The 27,455-nt window shown below is 42.5% G+C and overlaps 1 protein-coding gene across 6 annotated transcripts in view; it reads left to right on the top strand.

Moving 5' to 3' along the window:
• Positions 1-26,914, top strand: part of PDGFA (platelet derived growth factor subunit A) — a 35,867-nt gene extending 8,953 nt beyond the window's left edge. Inside the window, exons 3-8 of one of the 6 annotated variants that reach the window (XR_010723262.1) lie at positions 510-614; positions 2,701-2,888; positions 9,911-10,037; positions 11,671-11,753; positions 12,748-12,861; positions 12,976-13,318. Coding sequence is in view for 4 of the 6 variants with exons in the window: in XM_066198556.1 (XP_066054653.1) it covers positions 510-614; positions 2,701-2,888; positions 9,911-10,037; positions 17,921-18,054 (554 nt within the window). In the remaining 2 variants the exon portion in view is untranslated. Of the gene's footprint in view, positions 1-509; positions 615-2,700; positions 2,889-9,910; positions 10,038-11,670; positions 11,754-12,747; positions 12,862-12,975; positions 13,319-17,920; positions 18,095-23,681; positions 26,454-26,674 lie in introns of those variants that run through there. The other 5 variants (XR_010723263.1, XM_066198556.1, XM_066198555.1 and 2 more) reach the window with 5 other exon arrangements.
• The last annotated feature ends 541 nt before the right edge of the window (positions 26,915-27,455 follow it).

Here is a 27,455-nt window from a genome sequence, read left to right as displayed (position 1 = left end):
CTTTTGATTCTGTCCTAGTACTGCTCTGAAAACCAAGCAACAGAAGATTTACAGAGCCAGCATTGTTGGTGTTTGGTCTAATACCATATTTTCTACTGTTGCCTCGTACAGAACTTCAAAATGTTTGTAAGAAACATTTCACATGCAGGATTATTGTTCCTATTTCTACACCTTTCCAGTAAGAAAAGCCGTATTATGCCTTTCACATAAAAATGCAACTGTTTTACTTTAGATATGGTTCTCTGCCACAGTGTGTGTTTTTGGGAGTTTTCAGTAAAACGGATGTTGGAATTAAATTGTGCATGCCTATACATTACATTCAATGTCTGTGTCTTCCTCCCCTGCCTTATGCCCTTGCAATTGCATTAAGAGGGGTTACATTAGACTAATTGTAGCAAGATTTGGTCTTGTGCCCATGAACAACACAGATTTGTACCTGTGGAACACCGCTGTAACAACACTGGTGCAAGGAACATACCTGAGGTTTAACGTTTTCTTTCCTGTTCTAGGATATGACGATGTTTCAGAAACAAACTTGAGATCTTACAGTGTTCATTCTGCTAAACATGTGCAAGAGAACCGTCCTGTGCCCATTCGCAGAAAAAGAAGCATTGGTAAGAAACAAGCTATTTGTACTTTGGGAGTGAAAGCGGAGGGGGGGTGCTTTTGGTCAGCCAAGCAGGACATTTCACTGGAAAAATGTGACATGCACAAAGGAAAAAAAGGGCCATTTCTAGCTTCTGCCTTTCTTTTTGCACAAAACGAGCCGTTGCCTGAGAAGCTGTCTTCTGGAGGATGTCCATAGGAGACAGACATGCACAAATTCTTTACATTCACTTTCTTGTTGCAGCATGTTGGAAAGCTAGACCTCGGTTAGAAAATGCTGTGATATTCAATGTATAATTCATAGGGTGGGGAACAACTACAGCAGTGTGCTTTAAAAAACATCAACAGTTGGTAGAGTTTTCAGTACAGAAGCTCCACAAAAGGAAACAGCTTGACTCTTTATTCACAAGAAAAATACAGTTTATCCCAAAAATTAAAAGCCATTGATGGAAACGCTGGGGCATCGATTTCCATCACTGTGTAGGGCACCAGGCATGTTTACAGGGGATTTTATCCTTATTAGTAATGATGGTGATCCAACAAAGCCCAAATATAAATTTAAAAAGGGGATGTGCGAATAGGATTTACGGGCAGTGCTCGTCCATCTGATCCGGTTGTGGGCGTTCCACCATTCCGCTGGACTGTGGAAAACATCCGTGGTGTTATCCGTGGTGGGTAACTCAGTGTGTTTGTACTTGGAGCTGTGGTGGTAGGCAGAGATAGCCCAGCTTGCTGCCAGCAGGGATTTGCAGTGTGAGTTGGCAGGCACATTGGCTGCCTCGGGAGAGCAGCGGTTCTGGAGCAGCCGGCGACGTTGGCACCTCACCCTGCAAGGTGCTGAATGCCTCCCCACCAGAGCCACTGGGAACTGGGTGTGCTCAATAACTTGTAGGAGTTGCCAGCTATCTTGCAGTATTGCATCTGTTAATTTTCTTGAGTTCATGGCACTGGGGGCTGAGAATAAGGAGTTTCACTCTTTTTGGTGTATTGAAATGCGTCTCTTTCAGAACTGAGCCTAGATTTCCACGTTGCAGGCACAGGCTAGGCCTGAGCTTCTTGTACTTAAGAACTAAGTGAAGAAGTGCAGGCAGTGTTCCAGTTCCCTGACACATCTAACCCAAAGCTATCACAAGCTTCCACTGTAAGGCAAAAAAAGAAATAAAATCCCAGCTGTCTTTGGAGAACTTATCAGCAAACAACTTGTCCCTGCAATTGCTATTTTTTTTCTGGACTGTTTTGAAATATCATCTTGACTTCTTAAACAGTCCCTAGGTTGATGATGATACATGGTTTGGATCATGGCAGCATCACACGGTAGTACAGAGCTACTCTTTATAATCCTCTACAAGCTCACCTGAGCCTGCCAGGATATTGGTTTAGCTGCTGGTTTTTTGGTCATGCTGCTCTGGTGGTTTTGCATCATTCAAGAAATAGCAAATTAAATAAAACCCACCATGTACAAAGCTTTGATAGCTTCAGATAAAAATGGCAGTTGCCCTTTGGAATGGTGGATGAACCAGACCCCCTGATGTGGGGATATTAAAGTTCTGGAAGTGGAAACCCATGTCTTGAAAGTTTCAAGCTGGTGCAGGTTGTTTCCCAGCTGTGCAAATTTGGTATGATACAGATAATCCTCAATTTAACTTGGGTTTAACTTGACGTGGTGTTTGCTAGGTGTTGCATGTTTGTGTGATGGTTTTTGTGTGCAGTGATGACCCCAGTGCTGGAAAACAACAGCTGCTGTTGCACAGTCACTCTGAGGCTGTACTAGGGGGTCATCGAATGTGGAGGAGCTCCTGGCTTGCTGTCACTTCCAGAGCCGGGATTGTCTTATCTCCTGGTATGTGCTCCAAGCTGTGTTGGGAGCCAGGCCACTGGAAACCCTGACTGTAGGGCTGGGCTTTGGCAGCGAGTCAGGCTTGTCCCTGGGGTAACACCACAGCTCAGCTGTAAGCAAACAGCGCTCAGCACCGCCTTGCCAGTGACCGGTGGGGACTGGGAGCACTGGTGCCACGTGTGCCTCATCCATGTGGGTGCTGTGGGGCGGGAGCAGCTGCTCACTCACCTGGGGCTGTGACTCTCCTGTGCCCGCAGAGGAGGCCATCCCGGCGGTGTGCAAGACGCGGACGGTGATCTACGAGATACCTCGGAGCCAGATCGACCCCACCTCGGCCAACTTCCTGATATGGCCGCCCTGCGTGGAGGTGAAGCGCTGCACCGGCTGCTGCAACACCAGCAGCGTCAAGTGCCAGCCCTCCCGGATACACCACAGGAGTGTCAAGGTGAGCGGGGGGCTGCAGGGCCCTGGCTGGGCCCTCTTCAGCCTGGAAACTCCCCTTATCCCTGTGCCTGTGTCACCCAAATCTCTGCAGGGCCATGACTGGGCCCTCTTCAGCCTGGAAATTCCACTTATCCCTGTGCCTGTGTGGCCCAAATCTCTGCTGTCCATCCTTGGATAGAATGCCCCTCTCCCTCTTGAGTGAGCAGATGGCCTTTTCAAGTTACGTGGTCATTGGAAAATCTTGGGTTTGGATTTGGTTTCCACAGGATTCCCTTTAGGTTTTCTCTTTTTTCTTTCTTTCTTTTTTTTTTTCTTTTTTTTTTTTGCAATGAAAATAAAGTTGATTGTGCCTTTCCCATGATCTTGCACAGTACAGATCTTAAAGTTAAGAAGATAAAATGACTCAAGGGGCATTGGACTTTAAAAAATAAATAAATCACAGTATGGAATGCTGTTTTCTTAATTAAATATTATGCAGCCTAAATTGGGCTTTTATATTTGACAACATAACACTTTTGATCTGAAAAAATGTGTTTCAAATTATCTTACCCCAGGGATAGAAGACTCAACAGCTTCATGCTGTATTTACTCATTAGACAAAATCCCTATTGCAACTTTCCAGTAAATATTACGTGAAATATTTATGTTCATTTGGCTTCACTGTGTTCTAATTTTTATCAGTATTTAAACAAGTACTGTTGATCTACATCTGTGTGTAGGAGATTAGACTTACACTTAGCATTCATATTGTGAAGACTCTGAGTTCTTGTTGCCCTGAATTTCTGAAGAGCAGAATTAAAATAAACCCCACCACATTCCTGAATGTAAAATTGCTCAGCACAACACACTGATTGCTGTACTTGCAATGGATTTTATGAGAAAAGTGCTGTTCACTTAGTGCTGTACATCCTAGAACAAAAATAAGGCACCTAAACCATTTAATTGTTTTTCATGCACTGTTTTTCATACATGCAGACATGAGTCTGGGCAGAATTTTCTTTTTCTTTTCTGTTTCTGAACATCTGAGAAATGTTTTTGCATCTAAATAAGCTGGAAAAACATCTGAGATTCCATCAGTGTTCCCAAAAATAATCATACTACACTTGCTTGCTGCCTTGCCTTAGTGGGATACGCTTTGCAGGAGCAATCAAAAATGAGGTAAAAATTTGGATCAATAATTACTTGAGGGCTGAGAACAAACTGGGGAGATTGAAGGAGTGCAGCTGTAAAACCTTTCTGAATAGCAGCTAAACAGCAAAGTGCCTCAGGGTTGTGATAGTTAGTGCTGTTGCCTTTGGGTTTGATGCAGCTTCCAGTTGATTTTGTGTAGCAGCGAACATGTACAGAGCAGCTGGGTGTGCTCAGCAAAGAGCTGAGACGTGTGTGATGAACTTGCTGCTGGTACCTGTGTGTGATACTGCAACCTTGTGCTTCTCTCCTGCCCCTGAGGGATGGGGGAGATGACAGATGAGAGAGGGGGTCTTGGCTGTCCCTCTGCTGCTGGGACAACGAGTGTTCCCTAAGAGCTGCAAGCTCCTGGCAGCGGCTTTGCAGGATGTCACTGCTGGGGCTGCTTCCCCCAGCACGCCACCACGTTGAAGGAATTTTAGTCTCTCAGCCGGTTGTAGTGCTTTTAGATTTGCATTCATTTTAGTAGGGCACGAGCTAAAAGTAGGCTCAGCTGAGCAGCTGCTTTTCGTGGCTGTGTAAATATATTGCCACCAGCAATATCAATATACGTCAGCCAGCTTTGGAGGACTTTTTTTTTTTTTTTTTTCCAAGCTCCAAGACTGCTCCAAACAGTCATTAAGTAGCAGGGGAAAAAAAGGACAAGAGGTCAAGCAGGAACAGGATGTTCATTGTAAAGGTTGTAGGCTGACCCCACTGTCACACCAGAACTCTTAGAACAGAATCCATATTTATGCCCTCCAGAGTCAGATCCCCTTGTAGCTTTGATGTAATTGATGGTTTTCTGAGCCTTTTGCCAATCCTAAGTTTAGAGCTGAATGTCTGCTCATGCCATTAAGTAGCTGGCTTGGAGCGAGGGTCCCTGGAAAGGTGGGAGCGGTTTTGGAGAGCCTTCTCAGCTGCTCTGCAGTGCAGTTGGAAAGCCGGCTTGTGTTTTCCCCTGATGTCAGACTGCATAAAAGCTCCCTTTTGATGGAACATTGAAAAGGCTTTCCCCGCTTCCTCCTCATTGACAAGGTAGTGAGATCATAGCTGGCCCATTCACACTAGAAAAATGTTCATCCAGAAAGGTCAGCAAGTGGGTTTGCATCATCCAACAGGCGAAAGCAAAGGGTGTTTTCTTTGTCTCACTGAGGGCCACTGTAGTCAAGGTTAAGAGACGGCTGGGGCAGTGTGGGAGGAGCAGTGGAGGTGCTTGTGTTGGGGCATTTCATTCCTGGGACATGATTCAAAGGCTGGAGGGTTTGGGGATGTCCTTTCTTTGTCCTCATTGAGCTCTCATCAGTGAAATACCATCAGTGTGGAATTGTATCTCTAGGGAGGCTCCAAGCCAGGGAGGTTGGTGGAACAGCTTCCCTGAAATGGGTCTTGTAAGGCTTCCCTTTCATGGGGTTGGGTTTTATTAGTGAAAGGTGGGTTTGCTCTGCATGGTGCCAGTGAGCCCATGAGGGCACAGGCTCCTGGCCCTACAGACATCTCTGCTCAGCAAACTGCATCTGCACAGCCCTGCAGAACTCGGGCTGAGATGAAGAGGCTGCTTGGGAGCTGCTCTTGGATGGGAAGAAAAGGATTCTAGGTCAGGATGGGGGAGTTGGGGGTGTTGGTGTTTGTTACAGAGAGATTTTCTCCTCTGTGTGTGAAAGCATTTCACACACAGAGGAGAAAATCTCTCTGTGACACCTGCAGATCCTGTTGTTTCTGTCCAGTGAGTTCAAGTATTTACCAAGTACCAGACCATAACTTATTTTGGGGGTTCTGAATAAGAATCTTCCCAAGAGGCTTTTTGAGCTTGGTGTTGTTCTTGGTGGGTTTGGTCACAGAAGCAGAAAATAATTAATATTATGCAGCAATTCCTGCTTATACTAATAATTTTGAATAGCCAAGCTGAACAATATGATTGTTTGCAGCAGTGCTCATATACAAATTAAGAAACAAGAGCTAAATGACTCCATCCACCTCAGCTTTACCTCAGGTTGGCCTTGAGGAGCAGCCCTGCCAACTTCAGCCATTTCTGCCTATTCAGTGTTGAGCTGATCTGGGGAATCTTAACCTGGTATATTCTTAGAGTTCATTAATACGAGGGTGAGGTGCAGAGAAAAGGAGCTGGGCAGAAGGGAATGCAGGAGCAGCTCCTCAGCTGTCACTGGGGAGTTGTTCAGAGGTTGGAAAAAACATGCTGGAGTTCAGGACAAGCTGTTCAGCAGAGCTACCCAGCCTCAGAGCAGGTTGAAAAGGCTTTGCAGAACACATGGGATGTGTAGGTGAAATGGCTGTATGTCACGTTTGCAGGTTTAAGAACCTTTTTCTTCTGCAATTGGGATAAGCAGCGCTTGGATTGAGCCGTGGCTTAACTGCAATTGCAGCCAGCAGGACCAGGTATCAAAGGTCAGTTTAGGAATGGGAGAAACAAAGGAAACCCAGACGGAGGTGAAGGCGGAAAAGCAGCGAGGTGCCCTCGGAGCATGGGGAGCCCTGTCAGCCTGGTAGAGGGCAAGGTCTGGCTGCTCTGCTCAAGCCCACACTCCTGCCCTCCTGTCCCTGCAGCAGTGACTTGCCTGGCCCTGCAGGATCCTTGGTGCTCCTTTAGTTCCTGTTGACTCACATCTTCCTCACAGACAGGATTTCCCTCTGTTCTGTCAGCATGCAGTTACTTTAATATGGAAGCAATGGATGATTCCAAGAAGTATCCTCATTCAGTTACTCTTTGGGCTTGTTTCCATCCAGTATTTAGGTATAAGTTCTGCTGTTATAAGGAACTTTCTGTGCTGACACTTCTTTTGCAAGCTCCTGCCCCTGATAATTTTCAGCCTCATAATGGAGGTGTTTTGGACATTTCTGTTTACAGTGTTGTTGTGGTTTTTTTTTTTTTTTTTTCCCCTGCTATTAATCCCTGATTTCATCTCTTCTGGAGAATCTCTAAAAGTGTTCCCATGATGTTTCCATTAGGCCACATATTTTTATCAGATTTTATTTTCATTTTTACTTAGCCACCACACTGTATTGCGAGATGTAGACCTAGAATCTACACTGATGCAAGTATGGTGCCACTGATTATATGCCATTTGAGAAGCTAATCAGTTACCTCACTGTCTTGCTCCTAAAGAGTTTTTATATAGTGGTATTTCCTGGATCTGGAGGGTTTGAGGGTTTTTATTTTTGTTACACTAGAGACAAGTGAAAGGAGCTTGTTGATTTGTTGAGGACTGACCACCTCAAAGTTCTCTGCAATACATTTGAGAAACTGTACAATATAAACACCGGGGAGAAAAATACAAAGAAGAAAAAACTATTTGTACACAAAGCCAAATCCCATGCTGTTGGCACAGCTGCCCCTGTTTATACCCACTGAAAATGTGACCTGCAGCCCTCATCGTTGTAGATCAGCATTGTGTGTGGCAGGAGGTGTTAACAGGTAACACAGCAGCCTATCTGGTTTGTGCAGCTTCACTTCCAGTATTTGCAACGTCTACAAAATGACATTCCTTTAACTTGTGTAGCGTGAAGTAGGGCAGTGGAACATGTGCTGGATTGTATTTTAACTACAATACTAAAAGCCAGTTTTAAATTGCTGCATAAATTCATTACGATCCTCTACAAAGTATTACTCTTTCTGGTTTTTTAACTGTTGTTTAATACCAAATAGCCACAGGAACTGCATATATCTTTCAGTTTGTAAAACCAAGCGAAACAAGGACAGGCTTTTAAAAGCTTGATTACAGTTTATTTTTGTTGCATGTAATTTTCAATGAGACTGGTTTATTCTAACAGCTGTAATAAGCATGGCAGATCTGAGAGCTGTTTCGTGATTGCTGGGTCCCTTTCTTTGTCTCTGATGATGGAGGTGTCTTAATTACTGTTTGTTTTCATAAATTTTAAGGATTAGTCATCCTTTGATGCCAGATGACTCAGTTGTACCATACATCTTCAAATCATTGTGTTCAAAGGCTTGATGGAGTTGGGTTCTGGTAGGAAATTTTGAAACATACTGCTTCGACCCATAGTTAGTCTTTCAGATAAAGTGCTCTGGTATGTCATGGCCACCTCTTAATCTGTTTACATGGAGGTCTAACAGTTTCAGAAGATACCTTTTAATGTGGATACTTTAGTTATTGCATCTGTCTTGGTAACTTTTGTTTGCTGGGTGAAATGAAAATCGTCTCCAGATCCTGTTGACACAAGGGGTGGTGACTAAAAAGTGGATCTGAACTCCTTGCTCTGTGAAAGCTCAGGGAGATCTCCCACTGGCTTTAGGAAGGCCAGGATTTTGCACTAGCTTCTCTCACTGGCATTAAGAGGCCCTTGATAGTTGTGACCCCCGAGCCAGAAGAGTGTCTCTGGGAACTGGGAATATATTGGGTTTTTCCAGCTGCCACTCTCATTTTGTGACACTGTTGTTCCAGTTTTGAAAGGGCAAGGGAATGATTTTTGCTGTGTGAAGATTGATTTGGGGCATTGAATCCCCACCAAACGCACAAGGAAACGGTGGCTGGGAGTGTCATTGTGGATGCTTTATTGGGTAGTGGCTGGAGCTTTTGGTTGGACCAGCCTTTATGGCTTTGACATGTAACTTCTGTAGACACAACCAGCCTCCCCTGTCCATCTGCTCCCTCATCTCTTATTTATACTGCATGCCAGTGATTTGTAATCTTCTTGTTTGCTGGGACAGCCACACTGCAGTGCCCTTTTGTCAGATGAGTGGGTCTGAGAAGCCGTGATTTACTTGCAGTGATTTCCATTTCAAGCAAATGATCACCACCTATTCTGCAGTGTTCAACACAGTTGAGAACTAAACATTGGGCCCCTTACAAACACTCTAGCACTCTCCTTGCCCACGTTAGGCGATATTCCCTTGCATGGCCCTGACCATCTTGTCCCCTACACTTAGCACTAGTCAGTGCCCAGCTTCCTACAAGCCATTTCAGCTCCCCAGAACATCAGTGCTCTGCCCTCTCTGCCATTCCTCCTCTCCTGGCTGCCAGCCTGTGGGTCAGGATGTCCTGGTGTTCGGTATCCCCCCACCCCAACATCCTTCTGTTCTGCCTTGGTTTCCTTCAGATGAGAGATCTGCATGTAGCCTGATCTGCTCCAGCATGATCCTTCCTCCAACCTCAACTTGCCCTCCAGACTTTCTTAATTTAAGGATGCTGTAAGTGGAGCAGTGCAGTTGTCAACAGCTGGGAAGGACTGGGGCGAAATATTCTGTCTGCCAGCTTTCCACAATAAAGCCAAAGGCTGGACCCAGTTTAGGAGTGGTGGTTCCCTTGGACCTAAAAACTGTTCCTCAGAGCTCTTGTGACCAAACCCCAGGTTATTGCAGGGAGTGAGTAGGAATGGAACTGCTTTCTAAGGTGATGTTCAGATCCTGGTTGTGTAGGGTTGAGCAGTTCACATTCAGAGGGCTCTGGAGACACCAATTTGTAAATAATAAAATGTACTACAAACTGATCTAATGCCTTCACTGTCAGCCTTTAACAACACTTACGGAAGATTGTGCTAAAAGTGGCAGTTTACAAGAACAACCACTGATTTGAATTTGTATAGAAGTTTATTGTGATACATGTGGAAACTGAGTTGCTTAAAACATCAAACCAAAATGAATGGGAAATTGTTTTATCTCTTGGGGGAAAATAGTTTCAAACTGCTGAACTTGAATAAACAAATAGTCTGTGCAATAAATAGTTACACGATGCACAATTAAGATAAAAGATGATTAGTATGCTAACATTTTATATGGGTTTGGCTACATTAAAAATAGAGGTATATAGTTATCTGTCTTCAGTTCTGAACTGTAACCATGTTGATGTGTCTCAGTACATACCTCATCGTATTTTATAGGTGGCAAAAGTGGAGTATGTTAGAAAAAAGCCAAAATTAAAAGAAGTTCTGGTGAGATTAGAAGAGCATATGGAATGCACCTGTACATCATCAAATACTAATTCAGATTATAGAGAAGAAGAAACTGGTATGTTTTCCTTTTATTTTTGCATTAATGCTGATTTCATATGGACATTATTTTTTATATTAGTAAAGAACATAAAGCAAACGTTGCTTACAGTGAACTCAATAGAGAAGTTCCCAGCTACTTCTCTGTGTTGGAGATTCCAAATGAGGGCCAGTTTGTGCTGTATAAGGAGTTTGGATTTCAAATTTAAAGTGTATTACTTCTCATTAGGTTGACCTTTAAATAAATGTAAATGCCCAGTAGTGTTCAGGTCTTGCTTCACTAAGTTAAAGGTTGTTATGTTGCAGCTCATGGCTGAACTCCGTTGCCTAATTTCTTTAGACTTTGTGGAGACAGGGCTAACACTGAGATTTACTTGACCTTGGGGAAAGTATGAATGAAATTAATGTGAAGCACTTGGGAATAAATTCAGGATTCAAGGCTAAGGAGTTAGTTTGGAAAAAATATTGCTCATTCCTGTTGTTTCCTTACCTATGTATGCTCAAGAATTTGTCAGTTGTCACATTAAACCTAAATTAGCCTTGTCAAGACAACCTTTGAGTTACAATGGGGAAAGATTTATGGGGAAAAATTACTTTCAATCTGGCTTTCATACAATCATTCTGAATTAATCTAAAATCATTGGCTCTGATCTACTTACTACAATGCAATCAATGCAGAGCTCGACACACTTATTCAGGAAACGCACCATGGTAAAAAGGACATTTCCCTTTCTCCTGATCCTGGTTGAAGGCAGCCTCAAAAGTTTGTTTTGCACCTCTGCAGGGAATTTAAGGGTGCAGTAGAACCAGCCCAAAATTAAAGAGTCAGTGAAGAGCAGGTAAACACAGGAGGAAAGCTGCCCAAAGGTGATAGATTTTGTAGGTGGCTGGGTGAGGAAGGGTTTTCTGTACTGGCTCCATCCAGCACGGAGACATAAACCTCGTTCAAGCAAATGTAAACTTCAGTTGCTATGGACAGAGCAGAGGAACTGGGATTTATATAAAAGTAAAGTTAGACCTCTGCTGCAATTTTAGTGGACATCAATTTATAATCCGAGTGTTTAGCTGAAGCTAGGTGGAGTTATTAGACACAACCACATATAAAGTGGCTGTTTTTAATGTGGGTATGGTTTGATACATGTTCTCTGTCTCCCATTTGGAAAAAAAAGTTTCATTAGATCAATTTCAGTTTTCCAAATTGTCTTTAATTGCCATAGACGAAGCAGCTATGATTTTAAGGTCAAAATTTTTGTTTTTGATGTGTGTAAAAATTGGAGCAGAATTATCATGGAAAAATATGTATTTCTGGGATTTAATTACTGATAGGAACACAACTTGCACCCAGCAAGTGGATGGTGAGCTGAAAATAGCTCAACTCCAGAGCTGAAGGCAAATGTTGAGTACTGCATGGTAACAGTAATTATAGATGGATCCTGGGAATGACGTGTACAATGCCAACTTCGTTTATTATTTCTTTACTTTTGTGTAATTTGTAAACTCAATGTCAAATCAGACGTTGTAAAGTTATTACTTTAATGCAAGGGATAATGAGATTTCTTTGAAATGTAAACGGTTTGAGTATTTATGACTTCAGTGTTACACGAAATGCATTACCTTAGGGCTTTTCACCAGCCCTGCCCTTATGTTAACAGGAAGGCCTAGGGAATCAGGTAAAAAACGGAAACGAAAAAAGTTAAAACCAACATAAAACCTACTGGAACTATTTGATATTCAGGTAGGACCTATATGCTGAACACCCTAATAGCACAAGTACTGGAAAACTTAATCAAATATCATCACTTCAACTTAATCACTGTTCCAAATCTTGACACTTGCTACCTCAAGGCTGCAAAGAGATTAGATTTGATTGGCTTTGATAATTCTACCTGCTGGTATTTTCCCTTTAAGCTCCACATCACCATCAGCATCTTACATTCTTGAGCTACTTCCTTTTCTTGCCTTTTTTATTTCTTTTTTATTGGAGGGTGCTATTACTTCAGCTTCTGAAATCTCAAGTTCCATTGCCTCTGCTTGTGTTTCATTATTATTGATTTCTGAGGTCAAAGCATCACGTGATAATGCATGAATGAATTGCCAGGTTACAAATTGTCGTGTTCCCAGTCCTTGGCTGTGAAACATTGAGTGTACATACAGCAAATACTATTATTTGTGTGACCAAATCCATGTTCTGGCATGAACTGGGGTTGATTGCACATGCGCCTGACACGATCTGATGATCTGCTTACTTGACCAGAAAGATGCTAAGAAATACCTTTTTATTTTGTGTTGCAGAGCCCTGTGTTACTTACACCAGAAAACTAAGATCTTTATTTTTGGTCTGCTCAGTCTCAGTAGGATGATGATAGTCAGTCATCAAAATTCATGAGGTTTTCAGTGTAGTGAAAAACTAACACCCTCTCAGTGCAAAAATGACTGAAATCCTTTGGCCAACATATTAGCAATGTATGATGATGGCGACACACATTCCAAATTAAATATGGAATTTCCATTTCTTAATGACTTAGAAGTATGTAAACTGCAGCACTTGCAATTGATTCTGGTATTTGGAGTGGGAATGATTTGGATTTTGCAGTGTCTGTGCCTAACGCCTGGATGATGGTGAATTTAATTTCGAGCCCCTGTTTTTTGCACATGAACTCCCAGTGGCAGTTTTAATTTATACCAATGTATCATTTCTAAAGAATGCTAAACTTGATATCCTGTTTCAGATTAACAGGTATTTATTGGGAATAGTATGATAGAAGCAAAGATTTTCTAAAATTCAACTTTAAAAGTGAGCATGTAAACTCAATCAAAACAGCATTTAGAACTTCTTGTCCCAGGTTAGTGACTCTTCATGCAGAACAGTTTTTTTTTTTTTTTTTAAGTCATCTACTTCAAGGACAGGACCTTTGATTCTAATCATAGAGTTATTGTATCTTTTTTCTCTCCTGCAGATGTAAGGTGAAAATAAGCTAGAAAAAATACTTCTCTCTGGGACATGGATGTACATGGTTTGTTACATTCCTGAACCTACTATGTATGGTGCTTATTGACTGTATTCTTTATTTGTTCTCCTGTGTGAAAAAACTGGCTCAAAAGAACACTTAATGAGAACAAAGAGACAATGTACATTTGTTTAATGTGACATCAAAGCAAGTATTGTAGCACTCTGTGAAACAATAGGAAGCTTCCCTGTCCAAAAAAGAAAAAAAAAAACAAAAGAAAGAAAAACAGAAAAGAAAAAAAGACGGTTGAATGAATGGAGGATACCAAAAGTACTCAAAAACATGACAAAAATCTAAGTGAATAGTGGATTTCTGTCAGAGCAGTCAACGGTGCTTTACGTCAAGAAATGTGCCTGCGTTCTTGATGAAGATGGATGGACACTGGTGGACTTCAGGCACAAAAAAAGCAGGAATGTATGAAATGATCAAATGCCACGCAAACACTATAGAACAATACATCCTTACTTGGTGGTGTTTTAAAAGTCTATACAAAAAAACCTTCTGGGGAGCCTTAAGTGGATTTTTTTTTTTTTACACCATAAAGTGATTATTAAGTTTTCTTTTTACTCTTTGCCTAGCTTTTTATTATCTCTTGGACTACATTTGCCAATAACACATATAAAAGACTGGTATAACAATAAGCAGAACACAAAATGGTATTATGGTATTTCTCCTAGTGGGATGCAAACTAATGAGATGTATTAAAATAAAAATGGTATACCTATGCATAATTTTCTAGACGTTTCTTGGTTTATGTTCCCCAACCTCCCCCGTAATTTAAAGCATAAAAGAAAAGAAAAAAAAAAGAGAAAAAAAAAGAGAGATGTGCGTAAACAAATCATAGGATATCCATGCAAAAATCCCTTTTTTTTTTTTCTTTAAGACTTATGCCAGTTGCCTACTAGTGATATTGTGTTAGCAATTGTCATTCTTATCAGTATACAGATATTTTTATTTCACATGTTGGAGCTGTGTGAAATGTAAAAATTCTTGTATCTGCATTGTATAATGTCATGGTGGCATGGGAACTACCTTGCTGCAAATATTTGAACAAAACCTAAAATTCTTTATTTTTGGTAAAATGTTATGCTTTATGTGTATTCAACAGAATATGTGTTTTTGTAAAGGTGAAGTTTGTATTTTTATCTAAAAATTAACAGTTTTATATACCTGAGAAAGCCTGCTATGTTTTCTTGAACCAAAAAAAAAAAGAAAAAAAAAGAAAAAAAAAAGAAAAAAAAAAGCATTTTGTGGTCATATTTTTGTAGTAGAATAGCCCAAATAACATCAAAATCTATTTTAACTATAGCAGGGCAGATAAAATACTCTGGCACCAGCTCCTGTATTTTCAAAGTGCCAAAGGATTAAATGTTCAATTCCCCACAGATTGCAGTGGGAGCCACATGGATAAATCCTTCTGTACTGCTTTGGAAATTTAGGGCTGTGCCAGATATGACATGGCTACTCACTTGGCCAAAATCACTGCCCCACCCCAGTAGTTTGGATTATGTAGCCTTTGTTTTATTTGGATTATTACATTGGATATATAAAACGAACTACTGGATTCTTTTATTTGTGAAACATCTACGAAGAGATGAAAGAGTTTTCTTAGTTTGGAACAACAAAAAAGTTTGTCTTGAAGACGGTGTTTCCACTCAAATAAAAATATCTTCAAATGTGAATGAACTGCAGAACCTTAAAACAACAAAAGAGTGTGAGATTTTTAACCTTTCCATTTCTCTAAATATAGTTCAAACATTCCCCTCCTGTTCCTGTAGCTATGTCCAAATTCAACCAAACAAAGCAATGTTAGCTAACAGGCATTATTGGCTTCAGATGCTAATGCAGAGATAGAGTTAGTCACCGTTCTATTTTGTGATCATTTTCCCAGTGTATTTGTTGAGCACCAAAACTGGAAATACATTTAACTAAGATTGTCTGTGCTTGTTTTCCACTAAGTGTACTGTTCACAATGTTATGCACATGAATGTATGTGTCTGCGTTTAAAAAAGTGTATAAAATGTAATTTATATATTTATGTTTCAGTGGGATGCCAATAATGTTGCTCCGTTCCTTTTTTTTTTTTTTTTTTTTTTTTTTTTTTTTTTGTCTAAAAGATATCTAATGAAAGAAAAAACCAAACATATATCCATTAAAATCATGTAGATGAAAAGCATTATGTGACCCACTCAGACACTGTGCAGGTATGAAAGGATGTCGAAGTCACTTAAGTGGAATAGTTTGCAAAACAACTCTTGGAAGGAGTCCTGTGGTGGGACTGGCACAAGAAGGTTGTGTTTGGGTTTGTGGGCCAGCTCCTTGGGAGTGACTCCCCTGGGGATCCTGGAGCTCTGATTTACATCATGAGGAAGTAGTCTGGCCTTGTAGCAAAATCTTGAAAACAAAGCAAACCAAGAGGTTTTTGTTGGTGCCAGCAAATAAACATGTTATGCCAAATTCAGCACACCAGGAGAGAGTGAAGACTGAATGGGGACTTTTCCAATGGCCATTTGTTTGAGACTGGTAGTCTTGAGTTAATTTTGTTACGAGGAACGAAATGCACACGAGTCTTTGTTGTCAAGCACAGTGCTTATACAGCATGCGGCAGAAAACGCAAAAATCTCAGGGCTATGTTCTCAGCTACTATAAATTGGCAAATGTTTCTGACTTCAGATGCCCCCAAGCTAATTTACATCAGATGAGGATGCAGTCCATGGCTGTTAAATTGCAAGGAGTAGTGTCATGACATGAGCATCATTTCCTGTAGTCCAGCTGAGCTCTCACCCGCCAGCCCTGGGACCGTGGTGGGTTTTGGGATTGATTAGTCCTCCTTCAAAGTGGCAGATACAACCAGAAGGAACAGTGACACTAAGGGTTGTGACACGGGAGTCGTTAATTCAAAGTTAAGTTGGACATTTCAAGGGCCATATCCTCAGCTGGTGTAAACCACCATGGCTCCATTGCCTGCAATGGAGCTGTACCAGCTTACACCACTTGAGGGGCTGGTCCCTCATTCTTGCTCATCCCTTCCACCCCTCGGTCCCGCAGGGATCTCAGATTGTCGTGTATGGTTAATGTAATCCTGTGTTCTCTAATACTTAAGCACAATAAGTGAATATAAGAATGGGTGTCAGACTTAACTTTGAATGTCCAAGCTCTGAAATGGTTTGTTTCACCATTGTGGCTGTAAATTAAACAGTTCTCTGTGCATTCGTGAATGCCGTGAGTGTCATATCTTCTTCTGCTGTCTGCTGGAGGTGGACTCCCTCTGGACTTCTAAGGTGCTGCATTTGGAGTGTTACAGGGAAGGGTGTGAGCATTTGGAGCCACAAGATATCTGATGGACAGCTCTGTTATTTGTGGGGTGGGGGGTGAGTAGGGGGCTTAATGGAGCCGAGGATGGTGGTTGTCAAAAGTTGCACTTCCATTCAATGCTTTAACACCTTGTTGGTTTTGTCCTTCCACACTGAAGACAGCAGTTTGGGGAGGAAATGTTTTTCTGTTTTACATTCTGCACTCATTTACTCTGTCCAGGGATCCAGAACTTCTTGGTCTGATTGTATCTTTTTCTGATATCTTGTCTGATCAGAAAAGACAATACAGAGGGGACTACCCAAACCCAATCTCAGCATTACAATATGGTGCATGGTCACTGACTCTTTAGTCAATTCATTACATTTAATCCAGTGCTTCGTCTTTCCAGACCTCTCCCTCAGTTGCTTTTGTTGAGTGAAACCAAGGATTGTGTGCCAGTTTGCTTTCCTTTTCTCCTGTCCTCTGTCCTGCCTGGCATTTGCTTTGTTAAGCAGAGCATGGTGACTGCAGGCAGTTGCTCTTCTCGCAGGTTCCCAGGTAGCTCCAGCATTTTGGGTTTCGACTTTTTACTCTTACTTGAAACAGCCCCCTCCTTCCAGTGGGCTCCAGTATTCCACTTACAAGGTTCTCTTGCCCTTCCTCCTCAGGTCCATGTTGCCTTTTCTGTGGCCTGTTTTCCAGCTATTCTCTGCCTGACTCTCCCATCCCTCTTGTTTCTGTCTCTCAGAAATGACTTTCCCTTCCTAAGATGTCTCGTATCTGTTTTCTCTCCTCCTGCCTGACAGAACAGCCTTTGATCTGTTGGTCTCCAAATCAGTTGGTTTATGTAGACATGTGCCCTGAGATCCTCCCCCGAGACCCACAGGCCCATAACTGACCCCTGACATGAAAGGCAAATGCTTTGGAGAAAAAGGTTCATCTTTGCATTTGGAAAACTACTACTGAGGAGTCTTTCCTAAAGCGCTGTCCAATTCTAGCAGCAGTGTGATGCTGGAATAGTGGCATTGAAGCTGTTCCAGACATCTGACAGTTTAATTAGGATCACTGGCCCCATTTATGTTATAATTTGGAAGTTTCAGATCTTATTTTGAAGTTTCAAAACTATCTCAGATTTGCATGCTCATATTTTACTGTCAATCGAAGGAAATGTTTTTAGGCAGCTCCTGTGGCTTTGAAAATGTTCTGAATAGTTATCTGACTCTCACTTGGGCTGGAAATCATGGTTGCTGTAAAAGAGACACCATGTAGAGGTTTTGAGTGAAGTAATTTCCTTGGTGTTTCTAATACACAGTTTGTACTACTAGCAGATCTCAGAGTCAGGTCAACTCATAGGAATCCCACTTAAATTTCCTTTAATTCTAGGTACAAAGCCTATCAGTGTTGCATTCCTCAAAAGTCAGCCTATGTTTTGTGTTTATTACTCAATTTAATTACTGTCTGTGTTCCCACATTCTATTAGCAAGGCATTATTCCGTGTCTGAGCTTTTCTGTGCTGCTCTTTGCTGTAGCATCTCTGTGGTGCAGCCTTTAGCTGGTTTCTGTTCCTGTGAAATAAAGAACTATTGTTATCCCATTTTAGGCGAGACCGAGGCATGGAGAAAAGCCTGTGCAAGGTCATACAGCAAGGCTGTGGCAGAACCAGGGAGAGGACTCAGATCTGAGTGCTCATCCAGTGCCCTAAATCACACGACCATCTTCCCTTTCCAAGAATGAATCCTTGCACCCTTAGAGCTAAATACTGAAAAGATTGAGGGTAAGTAATTTTGCCTAATTACTGTGCATCGGATACATGATCAAAAGCCACTGCCATATTGTCAGAGAATGTAGTGATTGATGAAAATCCATCTTTCTGCCCATGCAATTATGCAGTCTTTTATCCTATCATGAGCCAGTCATTTCCTGCTTCTCTTAGGAGTCAGCCTTTCATGACTTACAGTCAAAATTAGGCACGTAGAACAAGTCTCAGATTTTATGGGAATTTACAAAAATTCAGTAGACAATTTTCATTCTCCTTTAGATCAGTGTCATTCCTTCCTTTTATGGTGTGGGTAACATTTCCATGGGGAACTGTTTTTATCATGTGCCCAATCTGAAATTTTTTTCCCAGGCCCTGACATGGAAAAACACTTTAAGAGATGCCTGTGTTTGCTCTTCTTCAAACTGGTGCCTGAGCATGCTCCTAGGTTTGGACAAACATCCCACTGACCTCAGGCAAATGGAGCAGAGTTGATGCTTTATTTTTTAATTAGGGTGTGCTTTCCTGACACAGGATCCCAGTTGTGGGCTGGGGGTCTTTGTGCTCTCAAGAGTGTTGAAGTATTTTGTAAGCAAACCCAAAGATGAAGTAACAAGACCTGTTTATACAACCAGGAGAACAGGAGTGTGCCACTCCTGCTCCCATGGAGGTTGCCATTTTGAATTACATATTTGTTCTTTTGGGGAAAAATATCTTGGCGTGGGTGGATTCAGGACCGTAGTTGCTAATGCCAGTGAGCCCATTTCAAATGGTATATTTGGGTACCTCATGATATAGTTTGAAAACTCACAGTTGTACTGATAACAGACAAATTTGAGATGGGAGAAATTAATGAGAGCAAATTTCATGTGAAATTTGGTAACTTCTAGTTTAGGGAAAAAACCCCCAAAACGTTAGAAGGTAGGAATAAACAAGACCAAAGGTTCGATCGTTCTTTTTTTCAGTCGTGTCGTGCCACCTGTCCCTTTAGTCATTCTAATTATTTGCTGCATCAGGCTAAAGTATGTGCTGAAGTAGCTCAGAATCACTACAACATGTGGAAAAGTTAGGACTGGTTCTTGTTGAACTGCTGCCTATTACCATGGCATATGACTGTGAGGTGGGGCCCACAATCGCAGTTGTAAATCAAAGAACAAGTCATAGGTTAGGTTCTGTTTTCCTTAGATATTGTCTCTAAGTTTGTTTTCTGTATGCTGGTCTCGACTGACGTTTGGTGAGCTTTCCAATCAGGTGGAAAGTCACGAATACCTCTTTCCCAACCCGAAGGTAAGGAAGTGCTAACTCTTGTTCTAGCTCATAACCAAAGGATGAAATTCTGGGAGCATCCTTGTGATAGAATTTATGTCACTTGAAGATTTCATGTCACATTTTTCCAGGGTTACTTCTTCCCATGGAGAGTAATCAAATAATTTATATGTTTGACTTACTAGCAGGCCACCAAATCTGACTTGGTTTGAGTTTTGAGCAACTCAAGAACTTCTGTTTGGACTGATTCTTGTGCATGCCAGATGTCTCTCAAGTTCTTAGATAAAATACACAAACAAAGGCTCACTTGAGTGCCTCAATAGAAAAGCAGCTCACATGTGGAGTCTGGAGTATTCCCTCAAACCAGGAAGTAAGGAGCCAAGTTTGTAACAAGTGTTACACACTCATCTTCAGATCAGACCTAGTGTTTTGGCCTCTATGTACTGCATTTGATCTTGCACAGTGAAGGCAACTGGGTTTACTGTCCAGCTTTAAAATTCAGAGTAGCTATTAAATCAGGTGTGCGAAAAGCAGAAGCACGCAGAGGTGCAGTTGGGCCCATAGTGCTTGAAATCCCCTGGGACTTTGAAAACATCTTCGTTCTTGAAAGCAATCACAAATAAGTAGGAGAAAAGCGTTTTAAACACTTCTGAAAATCCCACCCTGGTTTATTTGGCAGGTGTAAAAGGGATCTAGAAGAGATATTACTTAAAAGGATCATTCAGTGGCAAAATATATGTTCGGAGAGAATGCACATACTTAAATCTTTCAGCAGTTAATTATCATCTTTACAGACCATAATTCTGGAATACTTCACTTATCAATGCATCAGGGCTTGGATGAACTTTGAGACGCATGAAAACAAGACACTCCTTAGGCCTGTGGTAGCTCTGTGTTCTGGTAACTGATCAACCAATTACATAATTGGTCAGGCCTCTACCTTGCATGAACAGATACAACTCCATTGACTTTCTCTGGAGGTGACAGTTACCTGAGAACTGACCCGAAACTCTTGCCACAAAGCAGATAATGGTTTCATATTTTGCTGTTCAGTGTTGTTGTAAAAATAGACTCATTTCCTGGAGCACTTAGAACAAGAAAATAGGGAAAAGCAATTTCCCACAGAGACTCATCCACGCTGGAATTCACCGAGGACCCCGGATGTGAACATGTGCTGGTAGAAAACATAAAACAGCAACTTTGTTTAGGGAAGCCTCTGACCTGACAAAAATGCAGAGCATTTCTTACCAGACTTTTCCTTGGCAATTAGTGGGTAGAATTACTCATAGAAATTGTTCTGTTTGCTCACAAGGGGAGAAGTAGGACATAAATTCAAGATAGCCCCTCTTTGACCACAAGAAAGACTCTGTTCACAGAGGGCCTATGGGTGAAGTGCTGGGTGGCCTCATCTCCCTTTGGGGATGAACTCAAACTTTTAGACCTCAGTGAAGTATGAAGGACCCTTCCAGACTTGCTGGACATCCCTAGCTGGAATTTTTTCAGCAGTCTAAGAGATTTGGGCATCCACTTTTAATTCATTTTTACGTGACTTTCAATAAATCTTTGTTGGCTTCAGAACCTCTCTGTCTTCTGAAGAGAGACTAATTTTGACCCAACTATGTCACCGTGACTTCTGCCTTCCATCTCTAGGCAGCAGCACTCAAACCTTAGCTTTGAGGCACTTCAGATGGGGAGTCCCCTTCACTCCGGCCATGCTTCACCTTCCCTTAGCACTTGGCTTTACATGTGTTTTCTGTATAGAGGTGGTGCTGGTTTAATCTGAAGACCAGGGAAGTTTCAAGAGGCCAGATTTCACCTCTGGGCCCTGCTCAGCTGCTGTTGGAGTCTGTGTGGGGCCAGAGGAGGAGGAGGGATGCTCCAGCACTCCCAGTGTGGGTGAGGGCTGAGGGCTCTGTGCTCACAGACACTTGTAAGTGAGGACATTTCTTGGCCCAGACTCACCCACTGTAAAGCATTCTGCTCAGAGGTCTCCTTGGAGCCAGGAAGCTTCTCCAAAACCTGCCCAAGATCTGAATTCCCCTTGACTCCAGGGGGTGTCCACAGCAAAAGTGACAGAAGCAATTTATCCTAGGTAGAGTGGTTTCTTCAGAAGGCTGCGTAGGAGTTGGGCAAGTCAATGCTCAGCTTGTGTACGTCAGTGATTGCCGCAAGTAGTGCTTTTACATCAAAGTTTAACTCTTCTGGGGTACGTTTCTTCTAGAGGCACTTCAGAAGAACTTGCATCCATTTGTTGTGAAGAGCCTGCTGGCCCATCCAGAGTGGTTGGGCTAGGCCTGTGCAGCTAACAGGAGGTTTGGGGCCTTGCAAATGTTTCCTGTTAGCTCCTTGCACATCCTAAGTTGTGATTCATCAAGGGAGACAGTGCAAACCTGAACTTGAGGCGTGTGAGATGTTTCTTTGAAGTTACTTGTGCTTAAAGTTAAGCATGATCTGAGTTGACTCGCTGAGCTGAGGCCCTGAGGAGCCCACTATACTAACACAGTGCCATTTAGTCTTCTCCTCTTAAGCATTGTCCTGAGTGATGTGAGTTTCAGAAGGGTCTGAAACCATTCAGTAACCATTCCATAGGAATGAGGGAAAGCTTTAACTATTCAGTGGTTTTCTACCAGCAAGCTCAGCCACACTGGAGAGCCCAGAGCTAAGCTTGCCCTCTCTGGGCCTTCCTCTTCCTTAGTTCCTTCAGCATGTTTCTTTTCAAAGTCAAGTGGGAAAAAATATCTTAAAATGGTACCTTAAAAAGTTGAGAAATTAAGCAGATCATATAATCTTGATTCCTTTATCTCACTTAATTAAGGAGAAGTTTGCCAATAGTGATCTGGTATTTCCTAAAACAAGCATATATGAAGAACACTTTGAGGAACTTCAAAAGACTTTTCAGGCTAGATCAGGAAAAGATAAAAACAGAAGTGGAAACTTCTAATACACTTTATATTTCAGTCCTTACAGGAAGTACATTGTTACATAGGATACTAATGAATTCTGCAGGAGGAGGTTTCCAAAAGAAAAATGGAATGGCACCTTCTCTATCTTAGAGAAAAGGTCTGAGGACTTTTGCGGTTATGACAGATATGCAGTGGATATGTATGGTCATATCACCTGGAAAGAGTCTATCTCTGGCAAAAGGCTATTTGGAGTTTCAAGTGTGTACACTATTGAATTTCTGTAGCAACTTCCTGGTCTAGCTGTGAAAAGTGATAAAGGGAATGGTAAAAGTCTATCTTGCTTTCAGTTGCCCTGTTCTACACCCCAGAGGGCAGAAATGCTGCCCTGTGTGTAGCTGGCTACACGAAGCATGGCAGGAACACACTGGAGTGGCTAAGGATGAACACATAAAATTTGTGCTGATGTTCCCAACCAAGTAGTGAGGCCAGCAAAGTGAAAATAGCAACATGGATACCCCGATACACCAGTGACACTTGTCTGGAAAAATTATTATTTAACAGAGTCTTAATTAACTCAAGTGAAGAAGTAATTCTAAAATCCCAATTTTGGAATCCCAGAGAGTTAAGGCTCTCAGAAACGATGTGATACAGGATTGCTTCACATTTGTAAAGCACACAGAAATCCTAGGTGACAGGTAACAGTTCTGTACTGTTTGAAGAGTTCTCTGGTATCAGCACAGCCCTCTGTGGTGCCTTGAGAATGGAGGGTTTGTGCCTCAGGCTTGGCTTAAGGGTTCAAGTCCAGGTATGAATGTCTTTTAGTCAGCAAGGCATTTCCATCAGGACTGAAGCACACATATTTTTTTTCTTGTGTACAGGCAAGATATTTAACTATGGGGTTAGTTGCTCTTTGTGTCTTCAGGGCCCCAGATCCTTCTAAGCCTGTGGTCACTGGAAGGCTGTCTGACTGAAAATCCAGAGGCCTTTGCCCTTGTGAAAGTTTCTACTCTTGCTTGGAAGTGGGATTTGGACTCCTGAGTTACAAAGATGCTTTTGCAATTGTTCTATCTGTCTTTCTGCTTCTTTATAAATCAACCTGCTTGGCCTGAACTGAATGTTTAAATAATAAACAGCTAAAAGACAGTCTGATGGTTTCTTTCTGAGTGTTTCCCTTAGGGAGCCCTTGGGATCACATGGCATCTGCCCTGACCTTAAGGACTTGCTTTCTGGAGGCTTTTTTACAATGCTAACAAACCTCACATTTTAACTAGCTGTTAAATAAGCCAGTCAGTGGTAACTATTCAGGACAGGGATTAGGAGAGTATTCTTGCTGGCATACAAGATGGCTCTGTCCATGTGCTGGCCAGGGATGAAGGGCTGGAAAACTGTGCGGTGGAAGAGACTATTAATGTGATTTTCCACAACTTTCTTTGCAGCTGCATTTTTGAGAGGAGAGAGAGAGATGGCTAGGCTTGCAGTAACATGTTGTGCCGTCATAAATGCTACAGCCACCATCTGTTTCCAGCCCACGACTTGAAAGAAAACTGAGCAGTAATCTCATAATTCACATGAGCGTTTTACACTTGTGAACCCTTCCCAACCTTTGTCTAATAATGAGGGGAGTGCATGGTGCTAAGTTTTGTATTTTTCCTGTACGTAGTAGTGTTTATTTGTATGTCTTTTCCTGTTTTGTTGTTTTGTGGGGTTTTTTTCCCCACAAAAAAAAAAAAAAAAAAGTCACTGGGAGGAAAATCAGACCAGTTCCACGGTCAAAAGAAACATAATAAAGGCAAAATCCCAATTCCATTGATCTTGCTGGCAAAATTCTCCAGGAGGAGGTGCATTTAACATTCCTCAGTGTGTCTGTCTTAGTTACTTGTTGATTAAAAGAAAGAGAGACATTAGAAAGTAAAGAGGCAGGTTGCTGAACTGCCCTTTCCCTGCAGAAACAGAGCTGCTACAAGAGCTGGACATGCGCATTTTAAACCATCAGGGAGGATGGTAATGGTAGGTTGGATTTTAATGAAAACAGATTCTTCTGCTAATCTTCGCTTGGGGCTGGCCCTCTGCAGGATTAAGGATCCCACCTGCTGTGCCAAAGACATGCTCAGGTTCGGGGCTGCTGGTGGGTGGGAAGAGCACAAACATCTGAGAGTGACTCTGGTGAGCGATCCCAGTCTGTCCTGGTGCCTGCCCTCAGGGAAGCCAAAGAGTTGAGGTCATTTAGTTGATGAAAATACTGCTCCCCTCCAGCCTGCAAAGCACGGCTGAGCATCATTAAGGATTTCTTTCTGGCTGCTCTTCGAAACCAAGGGCTGCTGTGTCTCCGGGCCTCCTCTCACCTTTGGACCCAATTTGCACACCTCCTCCTACCACAGCTGAATGAACTCCTGCTCTCCTCTGGCCTTAGGAACAATGGCTTTCATCATCCCTACCAGACTGCAGAGCAGTTTAAGGATGAAAGGGCTTCTCATTTCATATAACCCACTGCTGCTAGAGCTATAAATCATCGATGGACTGAATTTATAGCCAACTGCTACTGCAAGCAAGTGAAATTTATTTTGTGTTGTCATACGTATGGTCAAACTGTCCAAGAAGTTGCCAAACTACAAACTGAGCTGCTGCTGAGCAACCCATTCAATCTGTTCTCGTTTTATTTAAAAATAATAAATAACTGCCAATCAAAGGAACATATTTTGACATTGCTACCTGATGGGTGATCTGCAGTATCTCCAGGATATGTCTGTAAGTGGAAGATAGCTGCTAGCTTTTGCCAGGTCCAGCAGATACGACAAGAAGTTCCACCAAGGAAAGCTTTGTGGGCTCACTAGGGTTGGGGACAGGTTGAGGGCCACCTCCTTTTTTAGCATTACTTGCTCTTCTGAGAGTGTTTGGTCAGGTAGCCCAGGGGTCACAGTGACTTCTGCTTGAATCGGTGACAAATCTCCGTTGACCTGTACAGAGCAGTGGCCCTTCTCCTGTCTGGCAGTTTGCTGACAGGTGGATTGTTGGTGGGTCTCTGGGGTCTGGAAAGCTGGCCTGTGCCTATTTTGGTGCCTTGTGATGGCGATGAGCTACAACTGAGAGAGTAGAAACTCCTCATGCTGCTGGGGTCTGAATCACATATTTCTCTACGATTTACTTAGAGAGCCAACAAGCCTGACAGGTTATTTTTGTATTTTACCCAGGCTTATTAATTAGCTGGGGGTGTTGGGAGCTGTCATATTGAGCAGCCTTTCCCTGCTCACTCCTGTTGTCCTGCTGGATTCAATCCCTGCAGCCTCCCACCCCCTTGTCTGCAGTTTATGGCCACATCTGGAGTGTCTCCCTGCACACGTGCTGGTATGGGCCTCCTCCCTGCTGGCACACACGTCATGCCTCTTGGGGTCTGTGGAGTTACAGTCATCCCTCCCAAGACTTGTTTTTCCATGAGAGGGAAAGAGAGAAGGGGTACGGGAAGGGCAGTGGCAGGGAAGACCTCTGACACGAAATTCCCAGGAACAGGATTTGCACATTTTATGACCGTTCAGATGGAAATGCAATGGAGCTGAATTATTCCTCCTTAATCCTGCTTTCTCACTTTCCTCCCAGCAGCCTCTTCCCCTGCAGTTTAGGTAATACAGAAGCTTATAAACAAATCCCACCGCGTGAAAAATAGCAAAGGGGGGACAAGAAAGGGACCTGGGTTAGGGCTGTGATGGATAGACAGGTGGAAGGCAGGCACCAGAAGGGAGGATGAATGGTAAAAGCCTTTGATGGAAACACTAAAGAGCTATTGAAAATCCAAGGGGTGGGGGGAGGGAGGAGAAAGAATAGCAGGAGGAGGGAAAGCAAGGGAGTCGTGCCCCCGTCCCCCCGCCCTCTTTCTCAGGATGTTGAAAGTATTTGTCCTTCGTTACAAAATGATTGAACTGCCGCCAGGCCAGGCCACCCTTCCAGCCATTGCACTGGGAAACTGGCACTTCTGAAAGCCTCGTCGCCTCTCAAATTTTATAGCTTTCCCTTTTTGTGGGAGTTTTTGTGTTGTGCTATTTGCAGGATTGTTTTCAGATTTGCCGCGTATCAAAGAAACTATGTTTTGTTTTTGTTGCTCTGACAAATACAGAATCCAGGTAATGAAAAGAATAATTAAAAAAATAAAGGCACATTTTTATCAGAAAACACAGCTGTCTGCCTTTTATTGAGTCAGAATTTCATACATTTGGTAATCACGGTGTGAATTTGGTTTACCACTAGTGCTTTTTGAAGGAGGAATTTCATCCTACAAATAGAGCTTCTGCTTTATTAATGTCTTTGTGCGCACAAAAGTGGTCCCTGTTCTTCATTGTCAGAGTAGTGAAGATGACCCTGGTGTATCATAATTAAAATGGATTTTGCATCATGTACATATAGATGACAGTGGGAAAAAAATAATCTTTCCCCTTTTCAGAATGACTCCTGAAGCTCTGCAATGTCTTTGACCTGCAGGATCTGCAGATGAAAAGAACGGTTGAAGATCTGAGTACGAGACTGTTCCTGCTGCCAGAGGCTGTATTTGTACTGTGTATTTATATGTGTATGTATTTATATAAGCCTGATGCTTGGAAAGGACTGGAGCCATGTGTGTTCTTAATTAGATTTGGAGGTCTGTAGATGCAGCATCCACCCAGATTCTTGTTAACCAGGGGAGGACCCAGGGCCGTGGAGACTGCCCAGTGCCACTCACATGTCAGAGAGGTCAAGGAGCTGCTGCTGCCCTGGCCAGGGGGTGACCAGGGCTATCCCTGGGCAGGTGCCTGCTGTGTCTGGGGAGAGTGCTTGTCCTCCTGTCCCATCATCTGCATCACCCTCACTGCAGCCCCAAGGGCACTTCTCTGAGCACACAGGGCAGACAGGCAGCTGTCTGTTGCCTCCAGGATTAGATCCTGGGATTAGGTCTCTGATGGGCCGTGCCATATAATTAAAATAGTCCTGGAAGAGCAGAGAGGCAATGTGCTACCCGTACACAGCTGATACTGGGGGCTGTGCTTGCTCACAGACCCACTGCAGCTGAAAGCAAATCTCTCCACTAACATAATTTACAATGGCAATTTCCACTTAAATATCTCCAGTGCCTGGTTATATTCATGAGTTTGCAGTGTCTTGAGAGGTAACACTGCCTTTGCCCCCAATTCCAAAAGAGCAGAAAGGATAGGTGGTTAACTCAAGGTTAGATGGGAGTCACTGGAGAT

The sequence above is a fragment of the Chamaea fasciata genome, unplaced genomic scaffold, assembly GCF_029207755.1.
Source record: "Chamaea fasciata isolate MVZ Bird 193981 ecotype frontalis unplaced genomic scaffold, bChaFas1.0.hap1 SCAF_16, whole genome shotgun sequence".
In the NCBI taxonomy this organism is placed as follows: Eukaryota; Metazoa; Chordata; class Aves; order Passeriformes; family Sylviidae; genus Chamaea; species Chamaea fasciata.
This window is presented reverse-complemented; position numbering and strand designations above follow the sequence as displayed.